The sequence below is a fragment of the Clinocottus analis genome, unplaced genomic scaffold (assembly GCF_023055335.1).
Source record: "Clinocottus analis isolate CAN_PGR_092001 unplaced genomic scaffold, fCliAna1.0.p SCAF_1, whole genome shotgun sequence".
NCBI lineage: Eukaryota > Metazoa > Chordata > Actinopteri > Perciformes > Cottidae > Clinocottus > Clinocottus analis.
In genome coordinates this window covers 16,737,312-16,762,007 of record NW_027175820.1, presented here as the reverse complement: position 1 = coordinate 16,762,007, position 24,696 = coordinate 16,737,312, and the positions used below count along the sequence as shown (strand labels likewise).

General features: G+C 40.6%; 1 protein-coding gene across 2 annotated transcripts in view; it reads right to left on the bottom strand.

Annotated features, from left to right (window-relative positions):
• LOC137798324 (MAM domain-containing glycosylphosphatidylinositol anchor protein 1) overlaps nucleotides 1-21,302 on the bottom strand; it is a 160,469-nt gene extending 139,167 nt beyond the window's left edge. For both annotated transcript variants that reach the window (XM_068595435.1, XM_068595443.1), the window contains exons 1-2: nucleotides 20,702-21,302; nucleotides 19,487-19,576 (exon numbers count right to left, since the gene is read on the bottom strand). In XM_068595435.1, the coding sequence (XP_068451536.1) occupies nucleotides 19,487-19,553 (67 nt within the window). In that variant the 5' untranslated portion in view covers nucleotides 19,554-19,576; nucleotides 20,702-21,302. The remainder of the gene's footprint in view (nucleotides 1-19,486; nucleotides 19,577-20,701) is intronic.
• Nucleotides 21,303-24,696: the final 3,394 nt, after the last annotated feature.

Below are 24,696 nucleotides of genomic sequence, written 5' to 3'. Positions count from 1 at the left end.
TCTAGAATGAATTTTCTGACAACTGCTCTCACAAGACCGTCCCGAGCAGAACAATGTCTGCACATGAAGTTTGTTTGGACTCTGCAATTGTGTTATAATACGTTTTTGCATTTGTGTTGCAATACTTTTATACACATTTTTATTTTATTTTGTATTCCATCTGTATATTTAATATTCTTCTTACGGTTTATTTTTTTTAATTTATTTTTTATTACTGTTCCACTGTTTAGTTATACTACTTGAACTTTATCTTTATTTACTTGTGAGCAAGGCTGCTGTAATCCTGTCATTTCCCCACTGAGGGACTAATAAAGGATCATTTTTATCTCATCTTATCTTAAACTCTGCTTCAGCAAAGGCCATAGTGTCAGAGTTACTACTTTAGATCCCCAGATCCCCACAAAAACTGGATCTGGCTCCCCTCGGCCTTCCAGAGCTCTACAGCGAGTTCACGCTCATGGTTCAAAACTTTGAGTTCAAGCTCATGGTTTATGTGGACAACAATTTGACTGTTTTTCGTCTTCTCACTCTCAAATCCTCGTTTTTGGCACGCTGCTTTTTTGTTTTACTCAATGTTTACTACCTGCACTGCCCAACAGACACAGTAAACAACTGGCTGCTGTACACAGTGGAGCAGTTAGCAGCTAAAGCATAACTCTGTTATAATTTTGGAATTAGTGGAGACTAAAAACAGACATAAAAACAGACATAAAAAAGAGTGAATATTGAACTTACTTGGCCAGATTTGGAGCAATTCATAAGCGCACAAGTTCAACAGTTAACACTTAAAAGCTGATAATATGTTACGGTTGTGTGTGTGTGTTTTTTATCAGTTGTTGCATGTTTAATCTTGATTTGGAGCAATTCATATATATTATTTTAGGAGGGTCCTGAAAGATCCGTATTCAATATGCATTGAGTTTGTACTGTGTGTGTGTGCTTGTGCATGTGTGTATAATAGTTTCTGGTTTTACTCTGTTTGGCTTAGCAGAGTGAATAAGCAGTGCCCACCGATGAATAATGAGGCTATTACAACCACAGCAGACTACAAAGTACCGCCTGCCCTCATTCAATAGTGTGTGTGTGTGTGTGTGTTTGTGTGTGTGTGTGTGTGTGTGTGTGTGTGTGTGTGTGTGTGTATTTGTACAGTAATGGTGTGTGTTGTGAGTGTGTTAGTTAGTCAATATGGGTGATGGACCCTCGCTCTATATTTTATTTCTATGAAACACTCCTGCTTGAGCATCACGCAGTAATTCAATATTCAGTTTATGAAATGAGTCCTGTGGAGAATTGGTAAACTTGTGTGTGTGTGTGTGTGTGTGATTGTGTGTTTGTCTGTGTACGCAGGTGTGTGTGAAATATTTAAACGTGCATCCGTGAGAGCATTCCTTCATTCTAAAAGCCCTTTACTTTAAATTAACTCAAAGATACATGCCTTTTGGAATACTATTTGGAACGTTGTCCCATAATGTAAAATATCTCCTCCCTGCTCGAGAACCAGCAACAATGCTCCGGTTGAGTCATTTTCTGAGGTGCAGCTACATCTGGTATGATGTCCAGACCTACGCCGGTCAAAGTAAGCTAAAGAAATGGTCCTACTTTTGGCCTGTACTTGGTTGATAAATACAGACACTGCTTCAGAGTAAAAGAGAATCAGCTGGTGCCCTTTGTGGTTATTGAGAAGGCTGCAATCTTACAGCTGTATCCACGCCCCACCCTTCTGATACATTTCTGCCAAATGTCACATATGCCAATGAGGAATGAAACAAATAATGAGCATGTCTTCGTGAGTCTTTGTGTATGTGTGAAAGAAAAAAAAAAGAAACAGATTTGAATAATATACAATACAGTAATTGGTCTGTTGGACATTAATAACCAGGCGGTAACCTCTGGGACTGAGACGTGAAGCCAATGTAGAAGAGCCTCGAACTTGGTTCCTTTCAAATAGCCGTCAGCGTATGACTCGTCTGGTTGTATAGAAGTCTATGAGAAAATGACATTACTTCTTAATTTATTATCTCAGTAAATATTGCAAACATGATTTTATTTTTTCAACCGCTAGTTTAAAGTATGCTTAAATACAGCATGATGTTATTTTCGTAAATTATTGCCCTATTTAGAGTCAAATAGACGATAAAGCAGGGTATGCTAATGTGTAGAGCTTGACTGAATTTGCTGCCAGTTTTTAATCATCAGAAAGGAAAATATGAAGATGAGTAAAAGGGAAAACAAGTCCTTTAAAACCTTCCTTAAATGTGTGCTCAGGTGCATTTAGGACAGCCAGGAAGACAGCACATCTCTTCCTGACCTTGTCACCAACTGCAACTTCTGATAATGGCTGCTCTGTGATCAGTTCCCCTGTGTGAAGACATCTTTGCACCTCCCTTGTGGTTGGCTTTACATCTATCCCAGTTCAGCTCTGAGCAGTATGAGAAGACAGTGAAAAAAACATCCTGACAGACAATTTACTATGACTGACAGTTGGCGTTTCATTGGTGGGCTACTTGACTTTTCTTTGTCTCTTCAGTTTTATCAGCACTCATATTCTGTTCTTTGTTTCAAACTGCTATTACTGAATCAAAGCGGTGGGCTGTGTGGGCTCCATCCTTCAAATCCGGATGTTAAAGCCCACAACCACAACCACACAAGTGGTTTAATTTTCCCTCTGGGCCCTGAAGCCCCCCGACTGTTCATCCCAAGTGTCCAAAGTGTAATGAAGTCTCTTCCCATTTACAGCTAAGCTCAAATAAACAATCATGCTGATCACTCGGCATTTGTAATGAGACGACAGGTCGGGAGAGATAATTCACCCGCCCTGAGAGAAGACGGGGAAAGCATACAGTACATTCAGGCCCGTGTGCGTTTCTATTTGTGCAGGGTGTGCGGCTGTGAGTATGCATAATTAGGTCGAAATGCAAGCGCACAAAGTAGCACAAATTACAAAGATGGAATGCATAAGGTACGAAGCGAGAGTAGGTGGTGAGCAAGTTACATTTTTAATCAAAGCAAGATCAGATATTAACCAGTGATGGAAGGCATCTGATCATTGATTATACCTCTAATTACAGCTGGCAGAAACAGGGAGATAAGAGGCGTAGAAGGAAGGCAGAAGAGAGGGGAAAAGAGGTGTAAAATAAACACACATGTACATAAACAAACTCAAGAATGTGCTTGCTTTATTTATCATACTCAACTGATGTCCACACACACACACACACACACACACACACACACACACACACACACACACACACAAACACACATGGAATGTGAAAAAAGAGTATCAGAGAGATGAAATGCTTCAAATGCAGCTACAAACAGACAAGAGTCCCTGACACCTCTATAATTGGCATGGTAACGATAAGCTGGTAATACTGATCTCTGTAAGAGATGTTTTCTGAAAATCAGAGATCATCTTTAGCTCTAAAGATTGTTCAAATAACAGGATGTCAGGACACTTTATCAGGGTGAACTGAAAGTGAAAATTAAGGAGAAACTAAGATGTAAAAAGGATTTACATGTAAAAAATAACCCTTACATATTCATGGCTCCACATGTCCTGCCTCCCTTAAACATCTTAAAATGATTCTCTTCATCAGCATTAATAAAAGACTTCATTTAAAAACCTTCGTCAAGCTCAAGGACAACAGCTAAAACCAGAAGTGAACCCGGGGTTGCTCACAAACGTCTAAACGGGTAGTATCGTCTCTAAAACGCAGCCAAAGTACATTCATCAACACTCTGGCAGCGAGCCGATGCCGTTGCAAAGCGCATTTATATTGCATCAACAATTTTCAATTCAATTTGGCACCAATAAAAAACATATTTTCTTGGGCATGGATTCAAAGCATTCACTGCCAAACAAAAAGCAGCAATTAGAGAAGTGGGCATCTTAAAGGAACATGTAAGTGCATGAAATCCCCCGGTTACCAATTACAGCATTCATATCTCTTTTGGGTAAAGTTTTCTCACTCTGGTCAGGCTTTTCAATAACCCACTACATCAAGCACAGAAAACATGTTTTTATGTAAACCGTGAACATATTGTCTTAAATTCCTATCACATTTAACTACACTGTAATTGTTTTGTATTACTATTTAAACACAATATTAAAAAAGGTACATTTCAACCACAAAAAGACAATGTGTAAATATATTTTTCACGGCGTTCTACTCGTCTGTGCATAGTTGTATTTAATAGTCAGGGTGAAGCAAGGACGCATGTTTGGGAAGTCTTGACCAACCAACAAGACAAATGAGACTTGGATTATACTCCATGAGAGATTATGTAAACTGATATAGTTTTGCTGTTGTTAAACGTGGCCCCCATTTACTTAAATTCACCATTTATTCATGTTTTCTCTTTTTTTTGTAATTCATATGCAAATAGTAATTCTTCGACTCTTGCAGTTTTCTACTACAGTATTTTTTGTTTGTTTTTCCTTTTTTGTCCCATAATGTGATTTATTTATGTTTTTCACATAATACAGATGCTTTGTTAGTGCCTGTGAATCTGTTGTGGCAGGAAGCTTTGGACAGTGTTGGGACGGCCTCTCGGAGAGAGAGAACAGCAAGTACATGGAAGTTCAAATTCAATTCTGCGGGACAATCTAAAAAAGTCAAACTAAAAGTAGATGTGGGATGTCTCGGCAGGCGTGAAAAAAAAATCAAATCACTTTGAATAAAATTAAACAAAATGCTGATACTAAGCAAACTTAAAGTTGGTTTATAAAGTTTAGTTATTATGTTGAACCCAAAAGTCTGATTCAAAGCTGCTGCATCTCAATGAATCAACAACCTCCTTCTTCAATGTTATAATAATAATGTTTTAATGTATATTTACACTACTATGATATGATTACGTTTAAGTTGTCAATCATCTCACACATAAACCGTTTTGTTGATTTGTTCAGTGCAACATTAAAGCACAAGATGATTTATCCATCTCTCTCACATCAGTGTTTTCCATCAAGAGCACTTGAGGAGTCCAAGCTGTCCAAAGGGAAAATGGCGTGAATGATGGATTAATGGTTAATGGTTAATGCATGAGCTGCATGCATAGCTCAGCTCTTCAGTGTACTCCAACCCATTGTTCATGTTGATACCCCCCCATTGACGTGGTTGCTACAACACATAGGGGGATACACTTTGTATAAATCCATTCCACATCCTGTATGAATAAGAGCTGGGTCTAAGTAGCCTTACAACATTTCAGGACAAGCACCAGCTCCACTGCTTCTGGTCTATGGATCACACAAGAACGATCTCCAGGTAAGAAAGCGCACTGACAACCAGTACAGCCAGTTCTCCCATGGCTTATTGTGTCCTTCTTGCTATCCAGCCACCATAGAGAAGAGAGAAGAGGAGTTGATACACCATCTGAGTCACGTTCAATTTACCATGCGCTGAAAGCAGAAAGCTTCATGAGCAGAAATGAGCTCGTGCTCTTTTTGTTTTTCTCTTTGTAACTGTAAGATATCTCTTTTGTTTCTGATGTTATTGTAGTGCACGGGGTGTGACAATTGGACAATCACTAAGGAAACTCCATTACAGATCCTTTATATCCTCTTTAAAAGTATCCAACGGGAATTGAACTCACACTCTATTTGGACTTTCATGAAGAGACAAATACGGACACACACAGGCTGTAAATCAATCAATGTGCTCCAAGCGCCATTTTTGTCCCAGTTGGAAGTTTACTGTCATCAAACTGAAAAGCACAAAGGTTTACGTAGCATTTGAAATATAAATATATATATATATATATATATATATATATATATATATATATATATATATATATATATATATATATATATATATATATATATAATTAAACGTTTATTTTCAATGTGTTACTATTTACCAGTTTCACCTTAATTTGTTATTTGTGGTAGTGATTAAAAAGTAACTCTTACTAGCGATCAAAATTAAAGAGACGGTAGATTGATTTATATGCACATGCCAAACCTACACCTTGGCTCTCATTAAAAAATGTGTGTGTAGGCTTAAAATCAGAAATAGGATCAACTAAGTGGACTTATGTTTTCCTACTGCAGATATTTCCAAAAGCATATCCAGTCCAGTTTGCCAGATGCCCTCAACAACAACAGCCCGTCTGAAGTAAAGTTATCAGAAATACATATTTGGGCTTACGCAGTTTTAAATTTTCCCAAAGTGTATCTTTCTTGCTTTTCATATCTAAAATATTTGCATATGTTTGTTACATACTACACTATTCTGTCCCACTGTAAACTCAGTTGCACATACCGTAGAGACGATCTAAACAAAACTAGTTTTCTCTGATGCGTTGCCCTAACAGGCCCTAACACTTTTTCTTTGCAAATCTATACTCTCCATGTCTTTCATCCACCCTCATTCCTCCCTTCGTTCCCTCCTTCCTTCCTCTGCGGCCCACTTCTGCATAGAGGAAATGGCAGCAGCAGCTTCAATAATTCACTCCTCTTCAGAACAGGTTGTGTTTGCATTGCAGGCTGCTGCAGGCGAGAATAGAGAGGGCGAGGAAGAAAGATTAAAAACAGGGAAGAATGAAGAATGAAGTCGAAATGGATGAAAACTTTGAATGGAGAGCGAATGTAAAAGACAAAACACGGCAGAGGAGAACGCCCATTGTGAGCAATCATGAGGTGGAAAAACTGAAGAAGAGAAAGAACTCCAGAGAGAAAAAGTTTGAGAGGGACAAGTCAGCTCTTACGTGTCACATGTGCGAGAGGTGAGAAAGGTGAGAAAGAATGAAATACTGAAAGAGAGAGGAGGAACATGAGAAGGTGCAGAAAGGGAACAGATGAGCAAAGTAAGACTGATAACAGCAAAAAGGCAGCGCCTATCACTGACACATGTTCCCTTTGCTTCCTGTCAATACCTCACTGCTACGCACTAAGCGTGAGAGATCTCTGCCTCCAACTCTTTAAGTCTTTTAGATCGACAGTGTTCGCATGTGTGGTAGAAGCGCTATGTTTGATTGTTTAATCCTTAAACTTTGCTTGTTTGGGAAGATCATTGCCTTTTATCAGCTAGCCAACAAAATACTACTAACTCAAAAATACATAGTGTAGTTTTACTGTTACTGTTGTGTCTGTATCTGTTGGGCCGTGTCAGTGTAAAACGATTGACACTACTCGCACTAAACGGGCGCCATCTTGGCTACGCAGCGGAAGAGACACGGCCTTGGTTTCATTGCTAAAACTATGTATATATATATATATATATATATATATATATATATATATATATATATATATATATATATATATATATATATATATATCAGCTGCTTATGCTTAAAAATAATTACATGATTAATTAATAAATAGAAAAATCTTTAGTTTTATGATGAAAGTAAAAGCTAAAATGAATAGTCCATTCACTTATTAGTTATTGACAAATATGAATCAACCAATTTTGAGCAATACATAATTATTTGGACTGATTTGGGCTATGTCATTTCAAAACCTTAACTAAGTCAGTATTCTCACATGACAATTAAGGTCAAGTAACCATAGTGCGGTCATTGAACCCAAACCATAAGCTTTCCCTATTCTAAGCAAGTCATCGTTGTGCCTAAATCTAAACTAAACTAAGTCAGTGTCAAGTCATAAAACACATTTATTGTTCAACAGTTATTTGTTTTGGGAGGCAAAGATAGATGTTGTCGTGCTGTAAGGGTTCATACGGAAATGCTTCTTTGTGTTGTTCTAAAGGGTATACACAAACTATATTTTAAGGGCACTTGATATTGATATTGATATATTGTTGTTTTTTGGACTGTTGGTTGAACAAAATAAGACATTTAAGAAACACTTGTTTGCAAACACTTCATGAACTGAATGAAGGGGAATAATCAAATTAATGTTAGTTACAAAAAATATGGAAGAGTCGAATAAACTCAGCCGAAGTTAGAGGAATGGAAACTTCATTTCGTTGTCCAATATTTGATTGTAGTCTCTTGTACCTGGCATAAAACAATTAAAGTTTAGGTCACACCCTCATTTCTACGTCTCTCTCTCTCTCTCTCTCTCTCTCTCTCTCTCTCTCTCTCTCTCTCTCTCTCTCACACACACACACACACACACACACACACACACACACACACACGGCAGACTCGTTCTGGGTTTATTTTCTCATTTTCCGAGCCCTGTGTTGGTTTAGCGCTCTATCACTAGGGAAACCTCCCTTCTTTTAGCTGCTCCGTATCTGGCCCTGCCCTTTTCAATGTCAGTCTCGTGGTATCTCATTTTTAATATGAGCCCTGCGCTCTGCTCTTCTTGCATAAGCCAGATCCAAGTCATTTCACTGAACGTCCAATTCAGTGAGAATTCATCAGCGTCGCCTGGATGGTATCGTGCCTAAAGTGGAAAGGTGTTGTTGTTGATAAATCAACAAAGTGATGAATTTCAGAGAAACAGTTATCTTGTCAATTTGATTTCACATGCATATAATTTGAGGATTGGAAATGATCTAGACAAAAATCAGTTCAAATTTCAAAATGTTCTCTTAAAATAGGTACATCACAGATGTTCAGAAAACCTACAGTGGCTTGTGTCTGCAGTATTGCTCTCTGACTGTGGAATCAGCTGACCAATCAGAATATTGCAGTCTTGGATTTCTGTGAAAAATGTGTAATTTACCTGATACATTATCTTGCTTAACATCATTTCCTCCTCAAATGAAATATGTGAAATTATGTTCTGTGGGAAATTGAGCCACAGGCATCATAGTAAATTGAGTTTGTAATAATATCCTCATATATGCACATGGAAATGTGTTTTTCCCATGTCCTCACTGAACTTGTTTCTGCAATCTTGCTTTAGTGAAAACTCCTTTTTCACATTTTTATCATCTCCATGTCATGATAATTTAAATAATAAAATACATTAATTAACGACAGATTATTACAGTTTCCTAACTAGTGGTACAGTACATGTGCCCAAGGAACTTTAGGGACAGATTGAAGCCATGATCAACTAAGAAAAAAAACAATTATGATATGGAAAATAAATAGTACAACCATGTTTGTTCTTAGGTAAAAAAATAAAAATAAAAAAAACTCACATTTATGATTTACTACCAGCTGTGATACATTGTTTGTCAAACCACCAGTCAAAGACTCTCTGTCACACTTTAGATTGCTCCACAGATATAGCATTGCACTCTCCTAACATTGTTGGACTCATGATAGACAGTTTTTAAGTATCAAAACCGATGCCACATAACCCGATGTATTGTATTATATATTCCATGCATTAACCTGCTGCCTACATTACAATACAACTGCACCAACAACAGACAGAGCGTTGTGTGCGTTATTACAGCTTATGTACCCTCGAGTAGCTAGCCGCGAGCTAAGATGAGGAGTGGACTACAGACATCTAAAGAAGCTCACGTCTTTATATCTACAGTCCAGATAACACCGACTAAACTTTACTTTTGTTTTCATTTTTAAACTTGTAGTCTCGAGCCCTCACCCATGCTGCCTGGAGTGACGCGGCTCCTCCTGCTGCCACAACAAAAAGGTTTTTATTTCTGCAGTAGGACTCTACAAGACCTGTAAAATCAGTGTAGGTCAACTGCACGAACAAAACAGTCAGCATGTGAAAAGAGAAGTTGAAAAGTGCTTTGAGGAATCTAACGATTTCTACTTTAAGCGGTTGTAGAAGGAAAATAAATAAACAAAAATAGACAAATTCCGGGATCTATTTGTATGACATTGCTGTGACAATATGGTGTTTCATATCATTCATAGTATGAAAAAACAACTGAGAGCTGTGTTGGATCCATTCTTAGGAGCATTGAACCACTGAGTCTTAATGGGTATTTTGACAAAAATGTATCGCTGATTAAACAACAATAAAATCGATGTTTTCTGTAGCCTGATGCTTGCATGAAATGTATTAATATAGTATTATATTTTGTTGTATATATTGTGTATTCTGTACATTATAAGTGCTGCTTAATGTGTCCTGACTGTATTTAAGTTACACACCGTGGTCTTTTCTCAACATGCGTTCTTGTCTATAATTGTGTTCTCGTGGACTTGTGAAACGTCATAAGTTGCAGACCAGGTAGTGTTCTGACTCTAAAGTCTGCTTCTCGCCAACCACGATCCAAATGCCCGGATGTGACTTGCTCCTCCCATTTTACTGGGGATGCACCGGAGGTGACTTGTCTGTACTTGAAACAGCCAAATATCCCCGATTTCATTTTGCACCTTCAACAGGAAACAATGGCGGGGAAGAAAACACACATTTTTAAAATACTACTGTTGAGTCAAGGAATGTCATTTAAAAAAAAATCAGGCCAGAAATAACTTGTTTATACATCAAATCTGTGGTCGGTTGCTCAAGATTCAGCCTTCAAAAATTGCTCCAACAATTTTGGAGATGTGAGATCCTGCTAAGTGATCTTGCTATAGCTCATGGTACCTTTTTTTGATTATTCGCTGGCTCTGATGTCTCCGTTGGGTGGATCTAACGAGCAATCTTTGGTCTCAGAGTTCATTATTTGTTCCCAGGTTAATAGTTCCCTCCTTCAGCTTAGTCTGATACTGGGTGTGCATTGTCTTCTTTTATAGCTAATCTTATAAAATAACATATGGTTTAAAAAACAATCTAATGCACTTATTCGGAACATGAGGGCTGATGTGGATGAGGAGGAGGTATTTGAACTTCTTTTGTAGAGCTGTAGGGATGTGTAGGTCAAAAAAGGTTTTCATCCACACTTAGCTAGACTCTGTGCAAACCGGGCAGAGAGGTTTGCATAAAAATAAAGTAAATTTATTCCGATTTCTCTGTAAGTGTCAATTTCCTGCCACGGTTAAAATGTTACTTCTCTTCATCCAACATAGCAATAATTTGTATTTAATTCAAAATGTAAATAATTGTTACATTTCAGTTTCCTGTTTGTGTCACCGACCTTCGCCCAAATCAAACCACCATGACACTCCTTTCCCTCTGCACTCATTTCCTGAGGTGGCTGCTAGCCCTGGCTGCCTGCATGCTCCCCACTGTCAGCCCTCCACCCTGTCTCCAGCTTTCAATGACAGTGTGCGCTATGTCCTATATATGCAGTAAGTGGAGAGGTGGGTGGATGCTTGCCACCGAATCGGAGGATGATAGCGAGAAGATGACAGGGCTTTGGAGGAGAGAGGTGCTGGGCGTAAAGAAGGGGAACTTATGGTGAGGAGAGAGGGGGGAGGGACGCAAGGAAGGAAAGTAAGTGTAAGGCATGCATCTGTTGAAAGGCCTCGGATGAAGGGAGAGAATTAGGTTGGAATGAGGATGTAAAGTACAGAAAGCGTGCATTTTATCCCATTTTGACATGTCAAGGGTAGCTATATGGATGGCTGGGAAGGGAAAGAGGATCAGAGAGAAAAGAGAAGGGACAGGAGGAAGATGACAGGAACATCTTTCTTGACAGGCAAAAGTTTAGTCGATGGGTAAAGTCAGAATGAGGCTGGAGGAGGAGGAGAGGCATCAGAAAGCGTAGCTCGTGGCAGGTAAATTGCTACACTGACAACATAGGGGCTTTTAACATATCTGACAGATTATAGCCCATCTCCTCCGAGCCAGCTGAGATGCATGGAGAAAGACAGGAATGTGTGAGAGCAGCATGGTAAAATTTCAAACATTTAAGGTGCCAGAACATTTTTACTGAAACCGTCATGAGCAGGAAAAGGAGGTGGGGGGAGAGTAGTTTATTGCTGAGGGAGCGCAAGTTTGAGAGTGAGAACGAGAACTAGAGAAAGAGAGGGCAAGATCTCCAAGCAGCACGCATCGCTGAATTATTGAGGCCAGACGTGTGTAGGAGCAGAAGATAGATTTCCAGTGTTGATCCCTTCCTGCTGTCAGAAAGTTTAGTTGAACACGACCAACTCCAGCAGTTGTGGTTGTTTTGATGTTGTTCCGGGGTTTTCAGAGCACACCGCAGGGAGAGGCAGAGCATATGTGGGCGGAGCAGCCTCAAAAAGTGTGTGTGCTTCCTGGCACTCTTTAAGTCAGAGCATATCTGTATGATAAGGTTTCCCAGACAGTCAGTGGCTGTGCAGGTTTTTCTATGAAGTGACAGATCAATATATGTCTGTGCGGAAGGTGCGGAAGGTGCTGAAGGTGCGACAGGCGGCGAGAATGGCTCCCTGTATGTATAGCATTATGCACCCTGTGAAACCCCAGCATTTGCTCAGTGTGAGTCAACAATAATATGTTAAAGCTCCTTGAGGAAATTCACACCTACTGCAGAGACTGACACAGAGTACCGATGCCAACAGATATGGGCTGCCAAAAACATTTTAAGATAACCAAACAAAATCCCATTAACCCGTATGAAGTGTAGTCTAACCCAGCTTCCAAATCAATAAGGCTTTGTACAATTAAGGACACAGGTTTGCCGGACAAAATTTTAAAAAAAGTGGTCAAATATTGTATTTATTTTTACTTTTACTTGCATGTTTGATCTTCACTGTGCTGAATGACTAATGTGCAGGGACAGTGTCTTGAAAAGCATGAGCATCCGTTTTGTGACATCACTTGTGTGATGTGGAAACGTGAAGCCTTCAGTGCAGACACTGAGGATGGATTCTGGATTTTTTATTTTTTTTTACGAGGCAGGAGGAGGGGGTGTAATTATACAAATTATTTAAAAGGCAATTGAACTTTTTTGCCGAAAAAAAACCTTCAGAAACCAGTTGTCTTAAATCATGCATCAAAGGGATATTTAAAGCCAGTGTGATATCTGTGAAACTCCCCTGTGTAAGTAACAAAAAAGACACAGTGTAATACTGAAATATAACGTATGTGTACTCGTCCCAAAACAACATCTCCATCCGCATCATTTGAAAGATGCTCTCATCACACCTATAATCCAACACAACGGCTTTGACAATATGTTATATACATACCCGAACAGATTACAGAATTTCAAAATAAAACATTCAAATAAAAAGAATGATTAGAAAGATAGAAATAAGTGCTGACAAAGGACAAGAGAGGTGAAAGAGAAGGCAGTGACGAAGAGAGAGAGTGACAGTGTGAGAGAAGTGCAGGGAGGAGGCAGACGGCCTCTGATGTAAGCCATGTTCTCACCGCTGTTCACAACCGTCCTGTCGTCTTTATGAATAAGTTAGATGCCAAATGTTCACTCCCTCTCATGTCCATGCAAGCAAACGCACACACAGAAACACACATTCTCACATAGACACAAATACACACTGTATGCACCTTATTTGTTCACTCTCAAGACACTGGGATCAGGTCCCATACACACAATTACACTTTTTTTTTCAACCCCAACTTCCATGCATTTATAAATTGTGTAAAAAGACGCAATCACCGACAGCTGAGCCACAAAGAGCTTGAAGCTTGATAATGTCTGACAAAGTGACAGGAGGACAGAGGAAACTGGAAATTACCGCCTTGTGGTTTTATGCCTCTGCCAACCGGTCATGTTGCAGTTTACATCCATGTCTGTCCAAAAAATGTCATCACGACATCATGTTTTACGAATTTACACCTGTGTGAAATTGTCATTAATTGTCAAATTTAGCATAAAGACATTGAGTTATCGATAACGAGTTTTGTGAGGCCACGCTGACGTGTGGCCACCAAAATCGAATCAGTTCAACCTTGAGTCCAGGTGAACGTCTGTGTCAGATTTGAAGAAATTCCTCCAGGATGTTCCTGAGGTATCACGTTCGTGAGAATAGGATGGGCAGACACATGTAACCTGGAAACAGAATGCCTTTGGCCACAGCATGGAGCCATGAACAGTGAAGTCTTACTGACAGTGTTTCCTACTCACAGGGCACCCACGTCGTCCTGTTAACGCTCCGGACCACTCTCATCCGAAGAAGTGTGTGTAGGCCTGTATGTTATTATTCTGTGTGTGCATGCTTGTGTGTGTGTGTGTGTGTGTGTGTGTGTGTGTGTGTGTGTGTGTGTGTGTGTGTGTGTGTGTGTGTGTGTACGTGTGCGTGTGTGTGTGTGTGTGTGCAACACTGACTAACATCCCGGTACAGAGGGATGAGAGTGGGTGAGAGTGAGGTAATGATCTATGGGTTCAGCAAAAGGTAAATGCGGTGAGAGATGCTTGTGCACGTGCACGTTAACATTGTGCATGTGTGATTGAGCGTGAATGTGATCTGCATGAAGAAGAACATAATCATCCAAGAGAGTGGAATACAAAAAAGGAAAAAATAAATATAAATTAACAGACAGAGAGGAGGGTTACGCGACGATCTGTGAGCAAAGAAATTATAATAATTCTGCCAACACTTCAGTACAGATGCAAGCTGCTAGAGCCTGCAGTGATTCTCAACATTTCACTCCTCGTCAAACCTCTATCTGTGATTTCCTCTCATAACTTGGAAGAAGCAGAAATATCGTCAGGGAGTATAGATTAAAAAATCCAATCAATATGTCTATCTGTATTTATTAATACACACTCAATGCATAGTACATTGAATGACTCAAGGTCTAGCCATTAGTTCGATCAATCATACTCTCCATCTCCGTGCCTCTTATGTATTATGTCTGGTGGAAGAAGCCACCCCCTGCCCACTACATTAACTTTAACTATTGACTTATTTATTAGGCCAATGCAGCTTACACTTGGTGTTGTCCTATACATACACATTACGCCACATTACTTGCCCGACTGTGCTTTGAAAGGAGATATATTTTATTATCTCACCTTACTTTGGGACCCCGGTGTGCCACACTGCCTACCTTAACCTGCTGCTTTGTGCCCACCCCGGGCTCAGAGTGTAGCTAGTGATAAATCAGACCTCCCAAAATGTTGTCTTAGCACCCTTATCCTTTAGCCCCAGGTAGCAAGGCTAGTGTAGACCACAGTCAACATATCGCTTTGGTCATGGGCCTATGGCTCTACTGCTGACCTGTAGGTTAATAGAAATGTTGACAGGCTCTAATATCCAGTCACTTATAAAGGAAAGTAGGAAACGAGAGAGGAGAGGAGTGTGGAAGGAGAAGAGGGGGAATGAAAGAATCAAGGGCAGAAATGTGGCAAAGAATGAGCTGAGTAAGCATAAAAATAAAGGGGCTACATAGTGTGTTGGGTATGTGAATGTTCTCAAGGTGTGACCTTTTTAATATTAAGGAAGCAGAGGCTGCACTGCTACACAATGGACCTAGTTAACATAAACGGGAGCAAAGCGAGACAGTTAAAGCACCATGTGCACTAAAATCTTTAGCAGAAGGAATCAGAGGAAATGACAGAGATGAGTGGAAACAGACAGAAAAATAGAGAAAGAGGTGATAGACAAGAGAGGGAACAGGCAGATACAACCACCTCTAATGGTTAAAGAGGTTTGCATCGAAAATGTTCATTTTTAATTCTGGTGAATAATGGAAAATCTGATAAACACTACAAACAATAAAGACACTTGCCAACATCAGCTCTGCCAACCCGTTATCTCGTATCTGTTCTGTGAAAAGAATAGCTGTATAGTCAACAACACGATGAAGCTTCCTCATAAGACAAACCATTAGATAATTCCAGTTGGGAAAAAAATAGTTTGAGCACATTTAACTACATTCCAAGGACTTTAATCACACAAATAGAGAGGGAAAGGTCATCCAACAATTGTTCAGATTACTGTTCACATTCATGTGGACACGGTCCAATTTGTAAGGAAAAAAGAGAGGTGCGTGTCTGTGTGTGTGTGTGTGTGTGTGCGTGTGCGTGTGTGTGCACCTTGAAGTACAGTGAAATAAAGCAAAGAGGTAAAGAGTAGGAGGAGGATAGTAGGTGTCAGATTGTGGGAGGTAAGAGATTATTACCATCTCTGGCTTAATGCTTCAGTCTCTTTCTATCACCATCTCCCCTCTCCTCCTCCATTGCCTCAGAGCCACCAATAAATTATGGATGCTTATTAGAAAAGGGCAATATTCAGCATCCAAAATAAACTCAGCAGAAAGAGACATAAAAGAGAGAGACGCAAACAAAAAGTGCTGATGTGAGGAGAGAAAGAGTTAAAGTCACAGGGGAGCCGGTCGTCAGGCCGGTTAAACCTGGAATGATCTCTTTCTAGGTCACCGGCTTTCAACCCATGTGCCATGGTGAGAAAACATACAGCAGCAAGTAAAGCGCTACCTTGCGATTATGCTCAAATGTTGGGTGCTCACACACACACACACACACACACACACACACACACACACACACACACACACACACACACACAGACACACACACACAAACATGCACAAAGAGAGAGGTAAAGAGAGAAACAGCAAGTAAAAAAACGCGCAATGTGTTCCAAGCCCTTCATTCTTCCTTGGGCAACATCTTCAAAGTGATGTTAAATGTGTGCGCAATGTCTGCATATTAAACTTTTTCACTTTCTGCCTCTCTTGTAGTGCTTTGTTCTATGGCTAGTGGCAAGGCCTCAACCGTCCTGCTGGCTGCAAGGGCCTTGCTCGAATAAAAAAAAAACAAAAAAAAAACACTGTTAAGCTAAATCATTGATTTAGGTTCATTAAATTTCCTGTTAACAAGCACATAATGAAGCATCATATTGCAGGCTAATGCAGTTTGGATTCCATCTACAGCACAAGCTAATGGTTTTGTGTGACTTTGTCGAGCAATCAATAATTTGGTGTCCCTGTGAACTCTGTTGCCTCACTGAGTGTGATGTGATGCAGCACCACAAAGATGGAGAAACACTTTTCTGGTACACTTTGTCTGAATTGATGTCGTAACTGCTGAGTCCTTCAGATGATGAGACACTTCCTGCGAGACTGTCTTAAAATGTTCTGAACCTCCCCTAATCCTTGAGTGTGTTGAGAGTCGCCGCATGTGGATGCCACATCATGCTTGTAATGCCCAGCATTACAGGATATCCAGATTAAATTAAACTTGAAAATGTATATATATATATATATATATATATATATATATATATATATATATATGAATATATATATATATATATATATATATATATATATATATATATATTATATGTATGTATGTATGCAGAAGTGTTTGGAGTGAGGAGATAAGAAGCTTATCCCAGAGAAAACTGTAGGAAAGAGGAGAGGACACCAGTAAAAAGGGCATACTATAACATTATCTAAAGAAATGTGCTTAATGTGGAAGAAACATATGGTCTGCAGCTTTTCCTCTAATAGAGCATTGTGTTTCCTTGGTGGACTGTCCAATTTGTATTTGAAAGACAGGTGTTACAGGCTTTTTGACGGCCTATCAAAATCCACAGAAGTACAATCAATACTACACTGCTGCAAGAGAAACAGTGACTGATCCACAGTCCCTGCTGAGCCAGCAAACTGTTGCGGTGGGAAGAAAAGTGTGTCTGCTGCACAAACACATCCCACTCACACACACACTCACACACACGCATACACATGTTTGTGGGCTCCCACACTGCATTTGGCACGCAAACTCACATTCGCACTCACGAGCACCGACACCTGCACGCAACAGATTCTCAGGCGTGAGCTGACAAAAACGCACGCATCCAAACACACCCCAGAGAAGGCTACAGTAAATGAAGCTCACAGCCTTCCAAAGCGCTGACATCAATCAGGCACGCTTACACCGTTTGGCTCCCGACGGACAACGAGTCGCATCTGTCTGCTGGAGCAAGTGCTAAACAATTCCAGAGTGAGGGAAACCATTTTATGCATATCTGCATACACGGCGAGCGAGCCAAACTCATTGGCTCGCTTCCCGATCTTCCCGACTCGTGTTCTTCGCTGCAATTGTGCAAATTGTGATGCTATTTGTTCTTTCTTGAAGACTCTTTTTAATGATGGTGATTTACCTATGCAGGAAACAGTTGTTGCGCAGGTGCGTGCAGCTGAGCAACGCCACCACCTGGGAATCTGGGCCTGCGAGCGCTGGCCAGCATGATTCCCACAAAGCTGTGGGACTTTTTTTTGTCCCTAAGCAGAGGCTGAGAGGTTGCTGTTCCTAAGACAAATAACCCACCACTACACTGGGAAAAGCGAAACATCATTGCAGCCTGTACTATTGGCACTGACTGCATACCTTTCTGCTTCGACCCACTGCTCATTTGTGACAGAGCCCATGAGGCACGGATGCACAAATTCTTCATAACAATCAGTGTATTACCCTGTAGGAAAGCCAGAACTGTTTCATACAGTTATTGGGGAAGAAATAAATGAGGACAAGAATGCACCAGGGCAAACTGGAGATGTGAGGACAACGTAACTAGATCAGAAAAGTCATTCTAAGAGGAGACAACTGTTTGAAAAAATGAAGACCCGCTCCTACAAAATGATTGCAATAAAAGTAACTCTGTAAACCATATATTTTTTAATCTCAATATATGTATGATGGAAATATTTTTGAACAAAGCGTGAAAGATTTACGGTAAAGTTGGCTTTATCAAAGCGGGTAAAATAAATGATCCCCACATGAATATATGTGATGCCACTGAAGCGTACATTATCTTTCATTGTAAAGACATGTTTGATGATTACTATATGAGTAGAGGAAAAAAAAATACATAATTGGTATAATTCTTCAATTGGTGGTCAAACCTAAATACATACAGAGAAGTTAGTGAACAGGACTATGACACGGGCCTGCATGCTTCAGCAAATGACAGTTTGTCAGCATCCCTCGGTGTGACAGCAGGCTGCGGGATTGCTTATGACAACAGCACTCCATGCTACTAAACAGACCTTGTTTTCAATGGTTGCCACATGCCTTCAAACATCAAAATCAGTATTAGAGCTGACAGATCAGTTTGTGTGTTTGCCTTGCCCGAAGGGACAGGAGGATGCATATCTGGCCTGTAGCTGAATAAACTGAGCCTCTGTAGTACAGCGAGACGGTCTTGAGAGAGAAGAAATCGCTGCTTCATCCCGAAAAGCACAGCACGAGCGTTCTGTTTGACCTGACAAAGGAAGCCACGTCCCGTCCCCCTGTGAGTGCAATACGCATGGGAAAATATGGTGGGAAGTTAAATAGTAGCCAACCGTTATCATTCAGTAATAACCATAAACCTTGATAATTCAAAGTTTGATGTGACTTTGTGTAATAAAGCATACATTAGTGAGCCTAATGTGGATTTTTGTCATAAAAATTCATATCAGCCTAAAGATGGAACTAGATTGGATCTGCAGGAGGCGGGTTTCCCCACCACTACATTGCTGGATGTTTTCCCAGCTGCCTCCTGTCCCGCGACTTCGAAGAAGCCATGTCTCCCTTTTTAGTTCATTCACTGTCGATCTCGCTGAAGCCATTCTCGCAGTACTTTAAACTGCAGTTATTCTACTGCCTTCTATTAGCGCATTGCACTAAAACACAGACAATATGGGGCGCAGAGAGGTCCTTAATTAAGGTTATGGGCTAATAATTGGACAAATTACTGTTGCTGCTGCAATGGAGCTCAGTCAGCCTGCACTAATAAAGTATGTATTGATGTGGTAATAGGAATACATTTGTAAATATCAAGTTCTTACCGTAAACTCCTTGGCCCCAGGCAAGAGGATAGACACTAGAAAATAACAAAATCCAGAAAAGCTCCATGTTCAGCTCAGTTCCGTCATAACCTATAAAGAGAGGGACACAGAGAGAGACAGACCTGATGCTTTGGCAGTACTGTCTTTCTTACACTCGTGACTATAAAGCATATTGAATTAAGAGGCAAAAACAGAGACTAGAGGGCAACAGCCGGCAGATGTAGCTGTGATAAACAAGAGGCGACAGCTGAGTGATTGTTATCAAAGAAGAAAGAACAGGTACTTTCAATTGCTTGTTCATGTTCAACAGTGTCTCCTTCAACCCCTTGTGCCGTGGAAATAATATCACAGAGCAATTTGGCTCCTGGCAGCACAGCCTACATCGTTTTATTCAACTTAAAGGATGAGAAATTCAATCACAAAGCGTGGATTATACAAAGTTTACAAGCAGAGCTGTGTGTGAGAGAATTGAAGATTGACAGGACTGTTAAACGTAACTAAACATCCTCTTCACGGAAGAGGGGTGGGGGTGTGGTAGATGTTTTCATGACAGGAGAAGGGATCAGTCTTTTCATAGAGGATTAGCTACAACTAGTGGGGTCAGGAACGTTGGACCCCCTAAACACCCACACATACACAGACCCTTTTTGCTTCAGATCAATAGGCTTGTATAATTTCAACAATTGTTCTGCAGCAGCAAGAGAATATGTCCTCTTCTATAGAAAAAAACAAACACTTTTTTTAGTGTGTCCCTATATTTAAACCTGCAAGTGTTTCTCTGAACAATTTAGAACCTGTTGGAAATCCTGAAGAAAAAGGATGAACCGCAGGTGGAGTCGGGGGCTGGTGTGTCTCCTCTCACCGAACATGAGGATTCCTCACCTTAGTGTCGGCTGGAAAGTTTGATTATACTGCTTGTGAGTTGATGCTCTGCGTGAATGTCAGGATGCGCTCAACGAGACTTGCGTACACTGACATGTAGTGGAGCAGATTGCTGTACTGCCTGCTTAAAAAGAAATATTTTTTTTAATTTAAAAAAAAAAAGGCGAGTATGAATACCAAGAATTCGAATGTCACATAATAAGTGCTATCAGAGCAACGCTTTGATGCTGAACTGAGTTAAACGAAACAGCATATTGCCTAATTTAAGATGTTGAAATATGTGTAGTATGACGTAGTCTCCGTACAGGCATGTACTCCTTGTCGCGTGTCTACCTTGTCTTAGAGGTGCCGTCCTTTGGGTCAATCTGCTGCCCGGTGCCGCGCGCACTCCTCCCGGCTCAGCGAAGAGGATTCCTCGGCTCTCCGTAAAATCAACCTGCCCTTCGTTTCTACCCACAAAAAAAGTTATATATCCTCCTCGAGCGGGCGTCCGGTGTGAGCTTTACAATTCCCGGGAAGTGTAATGAGGAGTTTTCGGAGCTCCCAGACCTCTCAAATGATCTCCTTGATGTGCGAAACTTTTATTTTACGCACGAAGAGAAGCGGGCAGAGGAATCTTACCGCTGATCGGATTCCCCAAGAGAGTCCCTCTTCCCAAAAAAAAAACACTTTCCCTTTGAAAAACTCAAGTAAGGCTAGTTTGGCAAAAATCCTATAACCCTCGTCTCTTCTTTTGTGGGTTATTTACTTTTAAAGGCGTGGTTGAAGTGGCTTATCGGTGTATCTGTCTCTCTCTCTCCCTCTCTCTCTGCCTCTTACAGTGACAGTCTAGTGAAGCTCTCCTAACACAATCATGCGCTCTGAAAATGAGCTTCCCTCCGCTCGTTCAATCAGCGCTCTGTCTGTGGACTCCAAGTGATGCTGGCCAAGTGGAATATGTGCGCAGACTGAGAACGACCGCCCCTGTCTGAGAGGGGAGAGAGAGGGATGGAGAAAGGGGAGGGAGGACAGAGGCTTCCACATAGATGCGTTCAAGCCTCAGAGCTCCACACTGAACAGGTTGTCAAAAGAACATCGCTCCCCCTCTCTATTATTTCCTCCCCTCTCGGTCTCACATTCACTCCGCGAAAGGTTTTCTAACCTGTTGGGTCGTGTGTAAGAGCCGAGGGGGCAGCAGCGGTTTCCGTGTGTTTGTGAGTCCGCCAGCTGCGGTGCCACCACCAGTAGTCGGTGCCTATTAGAAGTGGCGAGCGCTCCGAAAGTTTTTCTGCCTAATGGAGGAGCCCTTAACACCACCACCCCTCCCTGTGGACCAATTATTTATGAGAGTAAAAATAGAGTGAACCTCCATATACACATTTTAGTTCCCTCTCACACACACACACACACACACACACACACACACACACACACACACACACACACACACACACACACACACGGACACAAGAGGCGCCAACACCCACATAGACTGACCCCTCCTCCACTCCTCTCCTCATTGTGCCAGTGTTTTTTTTTTTTTACTTCTCAGCGCGGCCACATGGGGGCGTGTTTCATCTCATAGCCACCCTTGCACGTGCGCGTACATACACCCACCGTGTGTGTGCGTGGGTGTGCGTGTATGTGTGTGTGTGTGTGTGTGTGTCTGTGTGAGAGAGAGAGAAAAAGATGGGGTCTAAAAGAGTCCTGTGTAAAGGGTCCTTGCATTCGGAGCCTCCCCGCTGTTGGTTTATCACAAAGCAGTGTCTCTGTGTGCAGCTGGAGTGAAAGAAATAGACACTTTAAATATCAAGCAGTCTGCTTATAAGAGTGGACCATGGAATATGTCACTGAATAAAATGAATATTGAATTGCAGGGACTTTATTCTTACAGTGCAGCAGGTCAGTGTAATCAACAGGCTTAGCCTGTAGATGTAAATGAGACCCTGAAAACACAGAGATATCCAACTGTCCAGTTTTGATGTTTCCAACTCATGTATTACGTAGCTATTGGTTTCCCTTCGTCAAATCAGTCTGTAGGACAAAGAACCACATCTACGTTTTGACCTTGAGGATCTACTGCAGATGAATATGTATTTGGTTAATGTTTGCTCTCGGTTGCAAGTACTGAGGGGGTGGATTCTGCAGTTTCTGGATAATGAAAAAATAATGATCATGTTGGAAAGTTAATATTACTAAATATCATGTGGTTGTAATCCATTTTACTACATAATCTCAGCACATAATGCAACATAAATATCCCTCACAGTTTTTACCTCTGACAGTTTAGCAAAGCCAGATTAACGTGATTAACTACTTCAATCTTCCGTTAGTTAGAGAAACATTATTGTATCTGATACAATCTGACATAGAACGTAAAAGAACGTGCTGCGTTGTTTCTAATTTGAGGACTAAAATCTCCTGAAATTGATCACAATCGCCTGTAGTCAGATTTTGTTTGATCTGGAACTTAATTAGAAAGTGACTACATACACAGACACACACACACACACACACACACACACACACACACACACACACACACACAGTAGTATCATCCGTGACTCAACCCAGCGAGTCAAATGTCCATCTGTCTTTTCTGCAGTCATCTACTAAACACCTTCAATCTGCTGACGGAGGCGATGTTCATTAATCCCAAATGACAATTTGAAACCGGTTAACAAGAATTACATTTCTACAAGTAGGTCCCACTGAATCACTGCACTCATACTGGAAAGTGGGAGTGTTGATGTTGGCATTACCGAAATAAATGATGTGTTCCTCATTCTGGTCATAATAACCAAACACAACTAGATTATTTGAACTATTTTATTGTCCTACTGAATCATAATTATGACTCATGGGAACAAAGTTTGTGGGGGGTTGCTTTGTGCCTATCATAGCGGCAACATTTGTCCACTTTAATCTGGGAAACAGAAAACGTTCAGGGTTTGTATCTGACATTCCTGAATAGAATCAAGACACTCAGTAATTACTTAGCTCTCTCAATCCAAATCAATCTTTTATTTAGAGTAAACAAAATCATGGGATCTGGCTCAAGTATCCGTTTCTTTCCTTCTCTCCCTTTTACTTTTTGCCCCTCATTTGGGCTGTCGCCAGCAGTCTTGGCATGTGTCGCTGAGAGCACGTCATCGCTGCTTAAGGCAATGAATCTCAAAAGACAACATGGAGGAACAACCTTGGGTGGCAGCCACACAAACACACACACACACACACCATCATCCCACGACACAAAACCAAGAACCACAGAAGGCTTCTGAGAGAAGCAATAATTGTCGCGGATGCAGTGAGTAAACAAAGAGATGAACACAACAACAAAATACCACACAAGCCAAATTCACTGTTGCACCTCTGCTGCACGCTCACAAAGATGCACTCCTCATCTCTGAGTGGCTCGAAGGAGCTGCATGGTCACGATGACAAGGACATCCTTCCTACATGTATTCAAAGTTAGAAGTACTTTGTTGTTTTGTGCATCACTCGCTGTTAGCAAGTTCACGTGTAAGCCTTTTATATAGTCATGGATTGAATAAACACTCTTTTTTTCAGAATTTAAATTGTAGTGATTCATTCTATTATCATTGTTACTGTTAGGTTACTTTGAAAAATATACGCATATATATTTCTCAGATTTGACATCTTTCTCATTATGGATACACTTGTATTTCAAGGTGCCCTGTGGAGTTTACTCGTTAACAAAAAATATGTTTACCTTCACTCACAAAAACACCTTATGTGTATCCTTGCACTGACAAATGCGTTGAATGAATTTCCTTTCTCACAACATGTACATATGTAAAACAGATTTTTAAGTGTTCAATATCTGCAATATTTACTAGCCAGCAGTCTTCTTGACTAGCTTTCTTGGCACATTGCCATATTTCTAAGCATCTTACTGCCACCTGTTGATCAGTGGAATAAGAGAATTGTGTGTGAGGGATGTGCGTAACGCAACATGGATCTGCTCATGAAAAAGAGGGCAATAAACTCTGCACGGTTCCTTCATAGCAAAAGTAAAAAGAGAAGCTGTAAACAATGCATGAGATTGTGATTCAAGAGATGAGGAGTGATCCTGTTGGTTAAACATATCAATATGACATTCCTTCATGATCTTTCATTACATTATCTTTTTTTTTTAAATATCTGGGCACTACACAGCATCTAAGTGCTATACAATGGTGCAATCTATCTCCAGACACTGAGGAAACTGCGTTAGGGGAGATGCATTTAAAGATAACCAGCCAATGAAATGTAGCTGTACAGCTGTAAGTGTTCTAGCATCAAATAAAAAAGACATAATGTGTTGTATTACAGCCTGCAAATTGCTT